This window comes from Propithecus coquereli, unplaced genomic scaffold (genome assembly GCF_000956105.1).
Source record: "Propithecus coquereli isolate 6110/MARCELLA unplaced genomic scaffold, Pcoq_1.0 Scaffold411, whole genome shotgun sequence".
Lineage (NCBI taxonomy): Eukaryota > Metazoa > Chordata > Mammalia > Primates > Indriidae > Propithecus > Propithecus coquereli.
Genome location: NW_012149853.1, coordinates 666972 through 683539, shown reverse-complemented (window position 1 = coordinate 683539; position 16568 = coordinate 666972). Strand labels below are relative to the sequence as shown.

Below are 16568 nucleotides of genomic sequence, written 5' to 3'. Positions count from 1 at the left end.
AATATCCACTGTTCCATGGAATGATGCTGACACCTAGGTGATGTTCTTTATGAATTAAAATATCCTTCTTGGAAAAAGAAGAGAGCCCACAGTATGTCAGTCCCATTCGTGTCTGAACTTCTCCATCCTTAATGTGAAGCCTGTGTGAGAACTTGCTTTAAATCCAAGTCCAGAGAAAGAGCTGGTGGGTGTGAACCTGTAACACCCTCCTAGGACACAACCTCCCAGTGTAAGGCACAAACCCCCAGGATGGACCAGAGCAGGTGCTGCCTTGACTCTGTAGGATTTTTCCCATCTTTGGTTCTGGTTGGTGTTTCCCCCAATCAGTTACACATACACAGGTATGCTTTTAGTCTTTCTTTCTATGTAGGGACCAAAGGCTTTTGTGGAAAGCAGTGGACATAAATCACTATTACTCTCTAGGGAATTTGATGAGAGAAGGTCAGTCTCTGGAGTCTGACCAACTCTACAAACCTGGGTGGGATCTACTGCCTGGCTAGCTCCACTGAGGGCTGGTCCCCTCCTCTCTGCCTGACGTCCTTTGGGGGCAGCAGCCCAGCATCCATGGCCAGCAGCCTGGGCACCCCGCTCCCCAGACCCCTTCATCAGGAGCTGCTGCAAGGGAGTACCTGGGCTCCAGCCCCTCGCTGCTCTTGTGCCTGCTCTGAGCCTCAGATACCCACAAAGTGGCCACTCAGTCCCCTGACTGGCTTATGAGCTCTCAGGAACTGATTTGCTGTCTAGAACCAGGAGGACAAGGAGTCCTTCACAAAGGGACTGTGGAAACCCTTCTCATGTGCACATCTCCCAGAGAGCCACCAACTCAAGAAGGAGCCAATACTACTTTTTTATTTAAGGAGTTGGGAGCAAAGCGTGTGTACCATGGTACTGGTGAATTTGAGAAGCAATGAGGAGAAAGGAAAAAGAAGAGCCACTTGTCTGTTGAATGAAGGCCCCCAGAAGCCTTCTCTATTTGCCTCCCGGTGCTGGTGCACAGAGGAGACCCGCAGCAGGGTGGGGCCTCCATCCCAGGCTAGGGAACACTATAAGGCAGCGCGAGGCGTAGGGAAGAGGCAATCAGTGCAGCCCAGCCTGGCACAGACACCTAGGCGGTCTGACAGCTGGATTTCACCACACTTATTTTGCCCAGCCAGGGAACACTGTAGATCTGGAAAGAGCACAGCTCTTCCTGTGAAAGGGAAGAGAGAGGGATAATCAGTGCAGGTTACAGTTAAAAGGGAAGATGCCCAGCCCTGGGATGTCAGGGTCGGGGTGAGGAAGCTTGGGGGTGACACACTTGGCACCGACCCACCCCCGCCAGGTCCCAGGACACCAAGCCCAACTATGTAGTGACTGCTCCACAGCCCTCCCAGGGCTCCAAGGGCACCAGTTGGCACTGTGTCCCCCTACCTGGCCCACAGGACCCCCCACCGTACTGCCGCAACACAGCCCTGGAAGGAGCAGCCTGTGCAAGGCCACAGAAGCCCAAAGGGTGCAGGCGGCTCACCGGAGCGAAGAAGGGAGGTGGCTCACTGCCCCCGAGCTCCCTCTGCCTCCAGCCCCTGGGCCACCACTAAGAGGATTCAGAAGGAAGACCCCAGGGGAGGGGAACTTCCCTGAAAGAGCCGGGGCATGGGGAGTGGGTGACAAGGGGAGTGTGGCTCTCCCCAGAGCAGAGACCTCACAAGAAGCAGCGGGGTCCTTGAAACAGCTGGTGTTGGGTGAGTGGGGGCAGCCTCGGAGGGCTTGGGCCACTTACAGGCCTCTAATTGCCTCTAATCTGCTCAGTGTGGCCGTGGCCATGGGCAGGTGGCCGAGGCTGGCACTGAACAAAGCCCTTCTCCCTCCCCAGCACCCACCTCTGTAGCTGATTCCTCCAGCACAGCAGGCAATGCCCCAGAACAGGCAGGGTTGTGCTCTCAGTACTCCCATTCCCAAGCTAAAGCCCTCTTAGCAATTCAAATTAGGCGTGTGCACATGCCCCTTCCACTCCTCCCCATATGCACACAGGTATGCATCTATGTAAACTCACATGCACCCCTCACCCACAGGCTTCTGTGCATGAACCCCCACACTCCCCCCTACACACTTCCATGCACCTCCCCCCACACACCCCAACACGTGCACATGGACATGCATGCATTCCCCACACTCCCTGTGCTTGCAAACACTCATGCACACATGCACCTCCGTGTGTACACCCACCCTCCTGAACGTGTGCGGGATCACAGGAACACACACATCCCCCTCTGCAGTGCATTACTGGCCCCCACCCACATCAGGCACATACCCTCTTCAGATGAGGCTGCTCATGGAAAGGACACTTGTCCAAGTTGGGCTGGGACTTGGTACACGTGGTCCGGCCAATCTTCACATCTAAGAAGTAGTTCATCCCAGCCACGACCTACACATGAACAAGAGCAGGGTTCACCTACAGCACTGCCGTCAATTTCACACACACACACAGGGAGTTCACTGCTGCTGAGTTACTGCGTGTGCCCAGGGGCTTCACACCTGCATTCACACTGTCACCTGCAAGGCACATAAGCCACCTCCTCCTGCTGGCTGGCAGGGACGCGCTATACCCCAGGCCCTCCCTTGTAATTTGTTTTCTCTGAGCAACTCCAATAAGGTGTCTCACGCAGCCAAGTAGGAGGAGAGGGAAGAAAATAAAGATGAAAGCCAGAAACTAAAAACCCTTTAACTGGATTCAGGAATGGCAGGCACATCTCTGGACAAACAGATGGGGTGGAGCAAATAAACACAGTCCCTGTACCAGGAGCACAGGGCAAGGTCTAAGCACAGGAGAAGGCTCTGTGCCTGAGCAGATGATTAATCATGTCCTACTAACTGTTGCTCAGGGGGCAGGGAGCCCCGATCTATTCTAGGAAGGCTGTCTTCAGATGATTCAATTTCAGCTGACTTCCAGCCACTAGAACACAGCCCAACAGAATCCCATTCCTTCTATTTACCCCAGATTTAATTATTCCTTGTTTATCAGTAGGAAATGAGATGTTTCACACACACGGATGTGTCAGGCCCATAGAAGACTGCTCTCAAATGCCTCTGTTTTAAAGTGTGATTTTGGTGGCAGTATTTCTCAAGCGAGTAACACACCTGCGTGGCTCAAATTTGTGACTACAGAATAGAATTGACCCCTTTCCCTGCACAGGGCATCCCCCAGAGTTGACTTGTCAGAACTGTGGAGCAGCACGGCATGAAGGACCCTGGACCAGGGATCTAGACCTTGCCCCACCGAACCATGAGCAAGTTCCATGATTCCTCCAGTATTAGTTTTCCCATGTGGAAAATAGGCCCACAGGACCAGTGATCTATGGCATCCTGTGTCTTACTTCAAGTTAGGGCCACCCTCCAGTGGTACAGGCTGGGGGCAGTGCTGCAAAACCAGGGAGCACACTTCATGTCCAAGGGCAAGAACACCAGCTGAGGGCTGCAAGAGGAGAAATAGGCTGGTCTGGATGCTCCGAAATTTCAGGAGCAGGTGGGAAGAGCACTACGCACTGGCGTGCTGATACCACACTGTGCTGCTCTGTGGCTCTGGGCAAGCTCGGCCTTAGCAGCCCTCCCTGACGCCCCCGCCTGACCCTTCTCCATGCTGATTGCCCTCCTCCTCTGCCCGAGTCTAGCCGCCCCCAGGCTGTGGCTGGCAGAGGCAGGGTTCAAGCGTGGTCTTCTGCACCCCAGCAGGTACTCAGCTGCCCATGGCTGTGGGTGGTGGTCTGCGGGGCTCAGGGTGAAGGACGCTCGCCCTAGGGGTTGCTCCCAAGGCCGTGACTTTCAGAGGGAAGCATGTACCTTCAGGACCAGGAGGCCAGGCTCCCCGAGTGGCACCTGCTGAGGCACTCAGGGAGGAGGACATGCCTCCTCTGTGCTCACATTATGACCTGAATCTAACCTCGAGGGGGCAGCAGGTTCAGCAACCGACTCTATATCACAAGTGGCTGGACGCCAGACACAGACGGAGAGGCTGCTGCAGGAGAGGCTGCTGCAGGTTAGACGAGGTTGAGGAGACGAGACAGAGCTGCAATGCATGGCCCAAGAGTGTCCTCAGGTATAAAGGCCATCAGTGGGACAGCCAGGGAAATCTAAACAGGTCTGTGCATGAGATAACTGAAAATGTCAGTATTGATTCCTGATTTTCAAAACTGAATCGTGGTTATGTGAACTAATGCCTTTATTTTCAGGACATATGCACTGAAGTGCTTATTCTCAAAGGTTCAGAAAAATAAATGCATACACAGTGTATACACATACCCATCTACACAGGCATGTGGAGAGTGAGGTGGGTGAAGCCAATATGGCAAAGTGATACCGTGAGATATCTGCGTGAAGAGTCTACAGCCATGCTTTGTACTATTTTTGCAACTGCTTTAAATCTGAAATTATGTCAGAATAAAAAGTTAAAAGGAAAAAGTGCTTAAAAAATAATTTAGTGGCAGAGTCCACAGCAGCCAGGTGAGGTTCTGTTTTCCCGCCTCCCGTGGGTATTCAGTTAGCAGCCCACACTGGTCCCCGCGTCCCAGGTAGGGCGCTATGCCGGACATAGCCCGACCCTGACCCTGGCGCCGCAGCGCGTCTAGCCAGCTGGCGTCTGGAAGCAGATCTGAGGCGCCAGGAGCAGACTTGCGTGCAAGGCGGGTTCCTGGCCAGGCTGGAGTGGGCTTCCCGGGGACACACACGCCAAGAGCTGCGGGACGATTGAGAGACCCGGGACACGGCCTGGCAAGGCGCTCGGGCGCGGCCGCGAGGGGCGCCAGGGCGGGGGCCCGCAAGGGGCTAGGCGGGATGGGGACGTGGACGGGTTCGCTCCTGCGACTCCCGACCCCACGCGGCAGCGGCCACACGCACCTGCTTGCGGGCGCGCACCACCTGCAGGGCGCGGCTGTGGTACATGTCGTTGCTCGCCTTGTTGTACTCGCTGATGGCGAAGTCCAGCGCGCGCTGCACGTCCTCCTCGTTGACGTTGGCGTCCAGGAGGCCGCCCACCATGGGCGACCGCCGGCCCGAGTTGGCGCCGGCCGCGGGGCTCGCGGCCAGGGCCACGGCCAGCGCGGCCAGCAGGAGCATCAGGGCGCGCGAGGAGCCGGCCATGGTCGGTTCGGAAGCGGATCTCTAGGACCAAGCTACGGCACGAAAAGCAGGCGCGATCCCGAGGCCGCGAGCCCCGCCTGCCGGGAGGCAACACTTTTATGCTGCTTGGGCCGCCCCGCCCCGGGCCCGCCTCTTCCGGGCCGCTCCCGCCCCTGCTCCTCGCCCCACCCTCCGGCCCTGCGGCTCCGGTCCCTTTTGCTGCTCCACTCCGGACCCCGCCCGCCGCAGCTCCTCTCCCACGCCCATCTTCTCCCTCCCGCGCCTGCCCCTGCTTCCCCTTCGCCCTCTCAGCTCTGCCCCTCCTTCCTGTCCCCCTTCACGGCTCCTCCCCAGCAGTCCTGCCGCTCCCTCCCTCCTCTCCTGTCTCCCCCTCCTTCTCATGCCCGCCTCCCGCCGTCTGTCCCCAGGCCTGTCCCTCCCAAGCTTCAGTCACTCTGGTTAGAGAGATTTCAAGGCTCTCCGGGCCCTAAAAACATGGGACCTCCAAATTCTGTTTCCTCAGAAAAGGAAAAAAAAACAAACAAAAACAGGTCTTGACCTCCTGAGGTCTTGCGGGGGTCTGGAGCATCCCTTAGCCCTTGGTCAAAGCGCGGGAATCCTCAAAGCTGGTGTGATTTCAAAGGCTCTGGGAAAACACAGTCCACATTCTGTTCTGGTAAACTTGTTTGCCAAACATAAGGGAATTAACCTTTATTTGGGTAAAGGTTGCCTGGTTCTCTTTTCACAACTCAATATTATTCAGTAAACAAACCTTAAACCTTTAACCACTTGGGACCAATCGGGCCAGCTAGAGCCTGCAGATGGAGCCTGGCTTAGTAAGCCATGGACTTGACCCCGCAGAGCTGCCAACCAATAGAGAAGGGACACGTGTGCAATTGTGAATTTTCCAGTACCCACATTAAAAAAAGGAAAAACAGGTGAAGTCACTTTGATCATGTTTTTATTTCACCTAATACATCCAAAATATTGTTTCAACATATAGGGACAGTTGTTAACAAGACAATTTACATTTGTTTGGGCGTCTGCACTATGTCTTTGGAATTTTGTGTATATTTTTTGCACTTAGAACATGTGCCAATTTGGACTGGCCCCATTTCAAGCACCCCACAGCCACATGTGACTGGTGGCTGTGGTATTGCACAGCCCAGCTTTAGGGTGTGGGGGGGATGGGGGACAGTGATTAATAATTAAGATCAGGGAGTTACAGATGCTCTGTTGGAAGTGAAATAGAAGCAGGGGACAGATAGAGATGGTGCCACTGGACACTAGTCAGGGAGGGAAGACCTGGTAGCACAAGAGTCCTCCCTGGACCAGGGAAACAGAGCTCCAGGCAGAGGGCACGGCCAGTGCAAAGGCCCTGAGGTGGGGCTGGGCGTACCTTTTCTGGAAGCGGGGGCATATCCTGGAACCTTACAATACACTGTGGGTGGGGCCTGGACTGGAAGGGTGCAGGGAGCCCCCCAGCAGGCAGTGGGGGGCAGTGAAGAGAGCCCACAGCCCAGGGATGAGCACATGGGCCTCTCTCACTTCTCCCCTCCAGGAGGCAGGCTGCCAGCCCTGGTCCTCTGTGCACTGCTTGGGAAACTCACCTGATTTTTTAAAAACTCACCTTTAGTGAGGTATAATTTATAGACAATAAAACGCAATCAAATGCCTCATTTTATGTGCCCAGATGGAGGAGTTTTAGTAAATGCATACACCAGTGTTACCACTCTGCCAAGATCTAAAACATGTGCCTTGCCCCAAACATTGTCCTTCTGCCCCTGTAGTCGACCCTCATGCCCACCCTGGCCCTGGCAACCCACACATCCTGCCTTATAGACTTGTTTTTTTGCCTGATCCTGAACTTCCATGAGTGGAATCATGCAGTGTGAGTGCAGGTGGGTCTGGCCTCCCTTGCTCAGAGTGGCTTTTGAGCTTGCCCTGGTAGGTTCATGAACATGATTGCTGGTTCTTTCTCCCCAGACTGAGAGGACCTGGTCAGCTGGGTGCCCTGTGGGCTAACAAATCCCCCAGCTCAGGATGGTGAAGTCTTGGGTTTGAATATGGCCCCGGGAGTGGAGAGGGTGAAAGTGTGTTCTGAGCAGAGAGCTGGCTCCTTTGTTCCCTCAACCCTGCATGGAGGTGACCCTGTGGCAGTGCCCTCGTGTTGAAGGCTGAAGGCAGCAGGCTTTGCCAGAAACACAGGCTTGAAGGGCAGCCAGAGGACTCCTCTGGGGGTGGTGGCAGCGATGGCTGGGCAGTGTGAGCCCAGCCCTGCTGTGATCGTGGGGTTAGGCGATGAGTGGGGCTGAAACAGCGGGAATCCGGCAGGCGGGAGCCACATTACTGATGAGTATTCATGTTCGGTATTAGGAGAAGGGACCCTGTGGTCCGAGGCCCGGGGTCCATCTAACCTCATTGTGAGTTGGGAGCCCTACTGGATACACCAGGTGTCCAGGGATGGCGTTTGCTGCTCCTTCAGGGAGAGGAGGTATTCACACAGGCTGCACGTGATGCTTTCCTAGTTAGGAGAGAGAGCGAGATTCACAGAGCAGGGAAAGAGAGGGTGGCCCCTACCCAGATGCTTCTGAGCAGAAAGGTCACCTCCCAAGGGTGGCAGTTGGTTCTCCACTGTGGCCCCACCTTCCCTGGGCTGTTGAGGTTCTAGTCTTAGGAGAGAATGTGTGCACAGGGCAAGCTGAAATGCAAGGAGTCCTCCTGTCTTTTGTCATTAAGAAGCAGGTGCAGGTCGCCCAAATAGCTGGAGCATAGGGTGGGTGTGAGTGTGCTGGGAGGGGTGGCTGGCAGGCTGACACATGCTGCTGTATGGTATGAATCTACCTGTCATCATGATTTGTTAGGATGCTGGCACATGCTGCAGGAAGGATCATCTGTTTGGATATAGCAACATCTCTAATCCTTATAGAATAAATACCAGTGTAGGATACCCCCAGAAGCGACCAGAGCCATATCCAGTGTGATATGATAAGAAGTGCAAGGTTAGGATAGGCTGGACAGCTGCTCCAGCTGTTTGGGTGGCCTTGGGCAAATGTTTTGTTTCACTACATGGAACACATATGGAGAGGCGGCTGCTTGGTAAACAGTAGTGTCTGGGGTCACAACCGGCAGAGATGAGGAGGCTTCAGCAGTGATGTTCATGCGTGGTTACAAATAATGGAGCAGCCTGTTCCCTGAGTCCTGTAGCCTACAGCTTCAAGGACAAGATGGCAGGGACCCAGAGAGCAACAATGGGCCCAGGACAGAGTCTGGGGCCTCCAACACCCATGCACTCTGGAGGACCCTGCTGCCCAGGAGGGGAGCATGTTCCCCTTCTGGTAGGTAAAGACAGAGGAAACCATGTTCTCTGGGCTATATGTGACTGTTGGTCTCGTGATCTAAAATGGTAGTGAGAAATTAGGAGAGGGAGTGACAGAAGTTCTCTATGATAAATAAGCAGTAATAAGTGAATACTAAACAACACTGTAATAAATAAATGACCAAGCACATAAAACATCACCTGAAGTTGCAAATGGTCAGATCATGTTAAGATTCTGAGCATTCAGGTTTTGAGCAATTAATACTTGGGGTGTCCTATGGTAGTAGCTTAGACTGAGCAAGTCTCAGGTCTTGGTGGCATCTGAAAAGGGAAAGGTACCTCCTTTTATGGAATGACTGGAGTTCCCTGGGGTTGAGCTCTGCAGTCCCTTGCACACAGCCTCCCACCTTCTCCCCTTCTCCCAGCTCCCTACCCTCCACCAGGGGAACACGGGGATGCCAATGTTGGCAAAGCATTTGGGCTCTGGTAGGGGTTGAGGCCATATCATCATGAAACTGTGATCCTCGCAGTGAAACCTGCTGGCAGCCCATGTCGGAAGGGGTGAGAGAGTGCAGCGTCCAGTATCTGACATCTGATTGTTCTGTACTTCATGGGGAGAAAGATAATCCTTTTGGAAGTTTCTGCTCAGGGTCCAAAATGTAAACAGCCCTCATTGGTCTGTATTGCAAGTTACCATTTATTTTCTCAAGCAGTGCATTTAGCAGAGCAGGGCCACTGACGGAAGAAGCACAGCCTAGTTGGGGGGACAGGGAGAGGACTCCGGGGTGCTCCTCCTGTCTCCCTGGGCCACCGATGCAAGAGCCCTGGCCACGAGGAAACAGGTGGCTCTGAGTGGGGTTGAGCAATGCCCTTGGCATCTCTGGGTGGTCAGACTTTCCAAGTCCACCTTGTAGTCACTGCTATGACTTCCCTGTCAGTGTTTGTGCAACCTTAGATTTCAGTTCCTTTAGCAAAGTGCAGGGACTGGGAGAGTGATTCCTGCTTCTGCCTGGGATCACGCTAAACTGACTCACTGAATGCTGGAGCTGGAGCCTGAGGCCATCGGGGCCTCTCATGCGGCCCTGCCTTGCCGTCCTTCAAGGCCCAGAGGAGCAGGATCCAGTGGCAAAGATGCTCCTTGACTGAACCTTAGTCAGGCTCCTCTGACTTTACTGCACCAGGCCACAGCCTTGGCCCCTGTCCTGTCCTTGCCAGGGCTGCTGAGTTGCCCAGTTTTAGGAAAAAATCCTGCTAAGTCAGTGTAGCCAGAATCTGCCCACTGTTGATAGCACATCACGCTCACCGTCTAGTCAAGTTCCTCATTCTCCACCTTTGATGCCTGTGTCCCTGTCCTGCCTTTAGCAAGAATCCTGTCGGGTCAGTTTAACCAGCACCCCTTACCCTTGGTGTCTGCTTAGTAATTTTCCATCCACCAGCCCCACCCTGTTCCTTGGCCATAAATTTCTTCTTGTCCCTGTTGGATTTGGGGTTGAGCTCAGACTCTCTCAACACTCTTGCAATTGTGTTGGCCCCTGTTGCAATGGTCTTGAATCAAGTCTTCCTTACTGTTTTAACAAGTGTCCGAATAATATTTCTTTAATGGAAGTCAGACAGGCCAGTACTCTGCCCTGCCCCAAATTTTGCCTGGAACATGGTGACAATCCTGTTGCCAAGTAGGAATCAAGGGGCCTGGGAGACTCGGGTGTGGGGGAGGTTGCATTTTCCTCTGACAGTTTATCATAAAAAATTTCAAACATACAGCAAAGTTAGAACAATTTTATAGCAAACCCCTATCTACCCACCACCTAGATTCTATCATTAATACTACACTTCCTTTATCACCTGTCTACTCATCTGTCCCTCTCTATCTCTCCTCAATCCATCTTTTCTGATGCATTTTAAAGTAGGTGTAAGTAGACATCAGTGTATCCAACCCTGGATACTTAAGCACACCTGTGGGTAACTAGAGCTCAATATTTATTTACAGGTTTTTCATTTGTTGTAAAATTCACCCATAGTGAAATGCACAAATCGTACATACACATTCACTGAATTTTAACCAAGGCACACCCTTGTGTAACCCACACCCCGTCAGACACAGAGCATGATCAACATCCCAGAAAGTCCCCGGTTCTCCCTTTCCTGTCAATTTGGGGCCTTACCCCTGAGGCAGCCACTGCACTATAATGACTATAGATGAGTTGTGTCCATTCTAGAAGTGTGTGTAAATGGAATTCTACAGTACATAGACTTTTATGTTTGGCTTTTTTCACTCAGCATGATGTTTTTGAGATTTATCCATGTTAAGTTGTATATTTATTTATCAGTCTTTGATTGCCACACTCGAGCCTCCTTACAGAGACTCCGGGATGTCTCAGCCCAGATTTCTGATGGCATTTGCCATACAAGGAGGGCAGCTCCTGATGAGTCAGAGTTTTTGCTGCTGCTGCTGCTTCTCCTTCCTTCTTTTTAACCTGAACCAACTTCCCTCTCCTCTCCCCCTGCCTTGCCTGTTCCCCCTTTTTCATCTCTCTCTCTCTCTCCTGAGGTTAGTTTTACTTTTTGCTCCAAGCAAAATCTAGAGGGGCAAAAATGGTGCCACCATCAATGGAACAAAACCTGATTTTATGAGACAGAGAATAGATTTTTCCAGTTCTTCCCCATATTTGAAAATAAAAGTTCTTGTTTTTTAAAAATCAAATTAGTACATGTTCATTATAAAAACAAATAAGACAATAAAGAAATGTATAAAGAAGATAAATTATGCACATGCATGTGAACTTGTGTGTTTACCTGCACATGTCTTCACATGTACACGTGTGTTTTTTACCATACTGAGATCATGTGATGATTACAATTTCATGTTGCTTTTTTTGTTCATGACTATCATTATGTCATGAACAAAATCATGTTAAATAGTCTCTGAAAGCTCTGTTTTATTTCCTATTCTGGGTATTCTATAGTTTAATTTTTTCTCTGATGCTAGACTTTAAGGCTGTTCCTAGTTTTGTTTTTTTTTTTCCTGGAATGAATAATACTGTGAAACACACTATTGTAGAACAGAATCTTGGTGCATATTTTAGACTGTTTTTTTCCTAGAATTGAAATTTTTGGGTCAGAAACTACAAAGATTTTCTTTTTAAGTGTCTCGATAACAGGTTGCCAAATAGTTTGTCAGAGCATATACCTGACTCGACCAGGTCCAACCAGCCAAGAGAAAGTCCTCGTGGTCAAAAGCAGCGTTTTGTACTTTATGTGTGAATATTTGTGAGTGCAATTGTCTTGCTGGGCCTGAGACCCTGGGGGGTGCCACCTAGTGGGTTGAATCATCTTATTAGTCTTTGGTACTTGAATCACATCCTGGTAGACCTATCTAGTACTTACTGATTCTTCACAAACGGCCTTACTGATTCCAAGTCCATGCAATTCATTATTTCATGTATCAGTTTAATAAATATTCACCGAACACATATGATGTGAGATTCTGACTTTAAAGAGACCTAAAGACCTCGCAGTGGCCCACAAAGCCCTGCAAGATCTGTCTGCTATCCTCTGACCTCCTCCCCCGCTGTTCTTGCTGCTCCCGGAAGATGCTAAGCACACTCCTGCCTCAGGGCCTTTGCACTAGCCGATTCCCACTCCTATAGATCTGTGGCTCCCTCCCTCACCTCCTTCAAATCTTTGCAGAAAGCTCTGCCTCTCAGTGAACCCTTCCCCGACCTCACTGTTCACAGTGGTGATAGACGCCCCATTCCCACTTTCCCATCCTCCTCTCCTGTTACACCTTCTGATTTGCTGTATGTATATTTTTCTTATTTTCTGTCTCTACTCACTAAAATATAAGCTTGATATTTTTGTCCGTTCTGTTAACTGCTATTCCCAGTGCTTGGTCTGTAACAAATTACCAGTATTTTCTGAATGGATGAATAAACTGTGTTAGTGCTCTTAAGCTTAAGATCATTTTGTTTGTTTTTGAGGAAACGATGTTATCATTTCCTCCCATTATAGCTGGTCTTATGGAATTAATTTCCTGCAGTAAAAGAGGGAAGGGAGAATCCCCAAGGGACATGAGGAAAAAAAGAAGTAGAATGGAAAACAACAATACATTTTAGCATTTGTTTTTAAGATGTCAGAAATTATAGGAAACGAAACCTATAGAGACCGAGTTTATATGACTGAGGGGCACGGTCACCAGGGCAAGTCATGGTGTGAAGGCGCTTGTTTGGAAATAGTTGGTAATTGAAGTGCCAGCAATTAGGAGAGGTAATGGCACTCTTGTCTAGTTCTTGTGCTTCCTCCACAGACGCATGTTTTCTGAGCCTGAGGAACTTCGCTAGAGTAAGGCTGCTTCTCCTCCAGCTACTCTCATTCAGCCCAAAGTTGAAGGTTGAAGGCTGCAGGCAAATGACACCCAGGAGAGAAGGCGACAGGAATAGGGAAATGGAGCTCCAGGGGAGGGGAAGTAGCACTAGTCATTTCCAAGGTCAGGCAGACAATTATTGATTAATCTCTAATTCATCCAAAAAGGTTTTTTTTTTTTTTCAAAAACGAATGTGTGTTAGCCTGAATCCCCTCCCAGATCGTGAGTTTTTGCCTGTGGAGGTCATAAGTGGGGCCCAAGCATCCTTGGCCACAACGGCGTGACATCCGCGTGCTTACAACTGGACAGCTGTGCCCGTGGGCCTGAGTATAAAACACTCATGGCAGTGTTCAGGGGAGAGAAGGAACAAATACAAAACAGCCATTTTGACTCCTAGGAACAGAACTGAGTTTCCCTGCGGAGGAAGAAACTGTGACTATGGACAGTAGCTTCAAAAAGGTGGGGTATCCTGAAGTGGGTGGAAAGGAATGTTGAGATGAGTGTGACAGGCCCCCAGGGGAAACCTAGAACAAAGAATGGAAGTGAGAGCTCAGTTCCTCAGGCCCTCCTTGTCTGCATTGTCCTCCTGGTGGCGGTTTCTGAGGGAGGGCTGTTTTCCTCATCAGGTTGCCCCTTCACTTTTCAAGGCTTGCCAGGTGCCCAGAACTTCCCCTGAAGGGATTCAGGAGCTTTCTTTACTTCCATGCTGGAGGGGCCCCTGCCCGGTATAACTTTGAGACATCGAGCATATCCTGTTCTCCAGCTGATTTTCCCCAGTGGTTTAGCGTTCATTGCTGACTCGTCTGAGCCTCTTATTAAGATGTGGTTTCCTTCCAGGCTTTTACCCGCAGGTTATAAATGTGGCAGGCCTTCAGGTGAGTACGGAGCCCCAAAACGCTGGACTTCAAGGGAGGTGGTGGTACGTCCACATCAGCCAAAATATTTTGTGCACTTCCTTTCCTCCGTGCAATTTGTGAGGCTCTTTGGGCAAGTTTTGTTAGGAAATCCCTTTTTGAGACTTAGGGGTCCTCTGGAAAATGGCACCTTTTTGTTTGAACCATCAAATTCTATAGACCTTAACTATGCTGGCTGGAAGGGGGGCAAGACATTAGTTTCAATTTAGAGGCTTGGAAACTGTCTTTCAGTGGAGCTGGGGCTTGCTTGTGCCCGGGCAGGGCAGTCAAGAAGAAGCCACCAAAGGAGAGGCCAGGATGGCTGACTCTGGGACAGCCCAAGGTGCCCACACACCTCCAAGGCCCAGGCTGCTCCTGCCCACTGCTGCCACGCAGTTGAGCCACACTGTGAGGGTCGCTGCTCCTGAAGCACTAGGATGAGAGAGGACTTGATCTTCTTAGGGACCTTGGGCTCTCCTCTCTCCCTGTCTCCCCCTCGCCCCTGGCCTCCTGGCATTCTCTGCCATCCCCGACCTCCCTACCCTAGAGCGGTGGGAAGAATGGCCACCCTAACTCCAGTCTGTGGCCCGGGGACCCTTTCCTCCTCCCCTCTGGTGTCGGACAGGGAAGGAGGCACAGAGCTGCCTGGAGCTGCCCACCCCGTGTCTCGTGTTCAGGCCGGTGGTTCTCACCCCAGTCACAGAGCAGACCTCTGCAGGGAGCTATTCAAGGTCGGCCACCACCCCCAGTGTTTCTGGTTTAACTGCTGGGTGGTGGGGCCCAGATGTCCTTAGTTTTCAACCTCCGAAGGTGATTCTAGAGTCAGGCAGTGAGCAGACAGGGCTGTGGATTCAAAGTCAAAGCACGTGCTCCATGAACCAGGGCACTAATCCTCACTGTGTCTAAAAACCACACCCTGGACTTAGCAATCAAGGGTGGGGGAAAGTTTTGGCTCCATTTCTTTCAAGTTCCTGCCATAGCAGACCCGGAGGTTTTGTTTGGGTTCCCACCAGGCCCTCAGGTTGAGTTGAGGAGATGCCCAGGGAGCAGGGTAAATTCAGGTGCTCATTGGAGCAGGTGTGAAGCTGGGGCTACGGGACAGTGCCAGGACCCACGTGCCCCATAGGGCTGGCCTCCTGTCTCCAGAGCAGGACAATCCTCACTGAGATATTAACAATGCACACCGCCACCTCTTATCACATGTTTTTATTTTCACACAAAAAAAAAACCCCACCACTCGCTGAGTCTTAGCTGCAAATCCTGTGAAAATCCCAGAAGGCATGACTCACAGGTTGAGGCTTGTATCACATGCGTTTCAGAAGGTGACGCTTCTCTAGGCTGGCAGCGGAGAGTGGGGCCAGCAGGCTGCAGGGCTACCCACAAGGTGATCATAGTGTTAGTCGGTTACCTGTCTCTGCTGAGAAGCCCCACGCTCAGCTAGTATTATTTATATTTCGTGAGTCGGAAGTCCTCATCCCACCCTCTGGCTGCACTGACCACAGTGCCCTTGGCTAGGTGAGGGCTTACAGCTCTGCAGAGATGTGGGGCAGAGGGATCTTCAGAAGAAAGGATCATCCTATAAATGTGTAGATTTCTTCCTAAAATAGCCATCATGGTGCTCAGGAAATTTAATTCCATATCACCCTGAGGATGTGAGAACAGGTGGGAGGGGGTCCTGATGCAGGCAAGGGAGGTGGGCAGGGCTGGGTATGAGGGGAGAGGGCAGGAATGGGGGGATGGGTGAAGAAACGAATGCTTTTAAGGTAACCTACTATTCATCCAGTGCTGCGCCAGGACCTTTTACACGTGCTTCCTCATTTCACCTTCAGACAACACTGGGAGACATCGCCCCCGTTTTATAGATATGGGAACAGAAAGTTGGAGATGGGTACATCCCTCCCTCTCAGGCAGAAAGGGGATGCGGACTGAGTCTGTTCCTTCTCTGCAGAAGTGGGAAGTGGTACGTGCAGAGACAACAGGGTCTAGAAAACTGAGGATGAGGCAGACCAGAGAACCGAGGAGGGAGAGACCAGTGTGAAGCTCGGAACCCCACGAGCACCAAGTCAGAGCAGGAGGGGAGCTCTAGTGTTCCTTTGTCAACCACGGTGTAGATGCCAAGCAAGTAATCTGGCTTATGGTTGTTGGTAAACACCCAGGCATTCCTACAATCATTTTCTGTAACCTTCTGCTTACACTTGATTCTCAGTGACATTAAGAAACTCAAGTCCCAAAGATCTACGAAAGAGCTAAATACATACAAAACACACTCAAGGTTTGGGTGTTGATACTTTAAGGAGAAAAAAAATTAGTGCACAGAATAATTTTTTTAATGATACGATCAGTAGTAGGAATGGAAATCTTGTCCCGAAGGAGTTTATTAAAACAAAACAAGTAAGTGATGTTAGCAAATGCTCTTCCTGACTCACCGCAGAATCCTTTGGGGATTCTAAAGCAGATTTCTTCAGCAGCCTGAATTCTCAACATTTAGTCCAACATTCCTCATTAACTGGTGTGGATAAATGCAAGCTTTGTCCCTTCCAGAATTTAAATTTCTCCCTACAAGAACAGAAGAGGGTAGAATAAAGGATTTTATTGTCAGACAACTCTCTGGTACTTAGGACTCAGGGCAGAAATCTCTCAGGCTGGCACTGTTGCTGCTTCACTCATCTGCATATGGAGGGGGGAGCAACTGGAATATGTTAAAAAAGGCCTTCCCTGCATTGCAGAAGCTGGAACACGGGGCTTAGTGCAGGAGCGTCTGAAATTGGCTAAATACACACCCCTCTTGCAAAGCGGCACTAAGACATATGCTTTTGTTTCTCCTCTGCTTCAAATTCCATGCACGCCCTTTCAGTGCACATGCCCCACGAGCACCTTGGCTGCCCTCCCCGTAGCGGACATGGAC

The 16568-nt window shown here is 51.0% G+C and overlaps 1 protein-coding gene across 1 annotated transcript; it reads right to left on the bottom strand.

The window, feature by feature from the left end:
• Window positions 1-828: 828 nt before the first annotated feature.
• CST3 (cystatin C) lies at window positions 829-5189 on the bottom strand. Its single transcript, XM_012653118.1, has 3 exons — window positions 4870-5189; window positions 2291-2404; window positions 829-1189 (listed from the first exon to the last, which is right to left on the bottom strand). Exons 1-3 carry the CDS (start codon window positions 5110-5112, stop codon window positions 1106-1108), a joined length of 441 nt encoding a protein of 146 aa, XP_012508572.1. The 5' UTR covers window positions 5113-5189; the 3' UTR covers window positions 829-1105.
• Between the last annotated feature and the right edge of the window lie 11379 nt (window positions 5190-16568).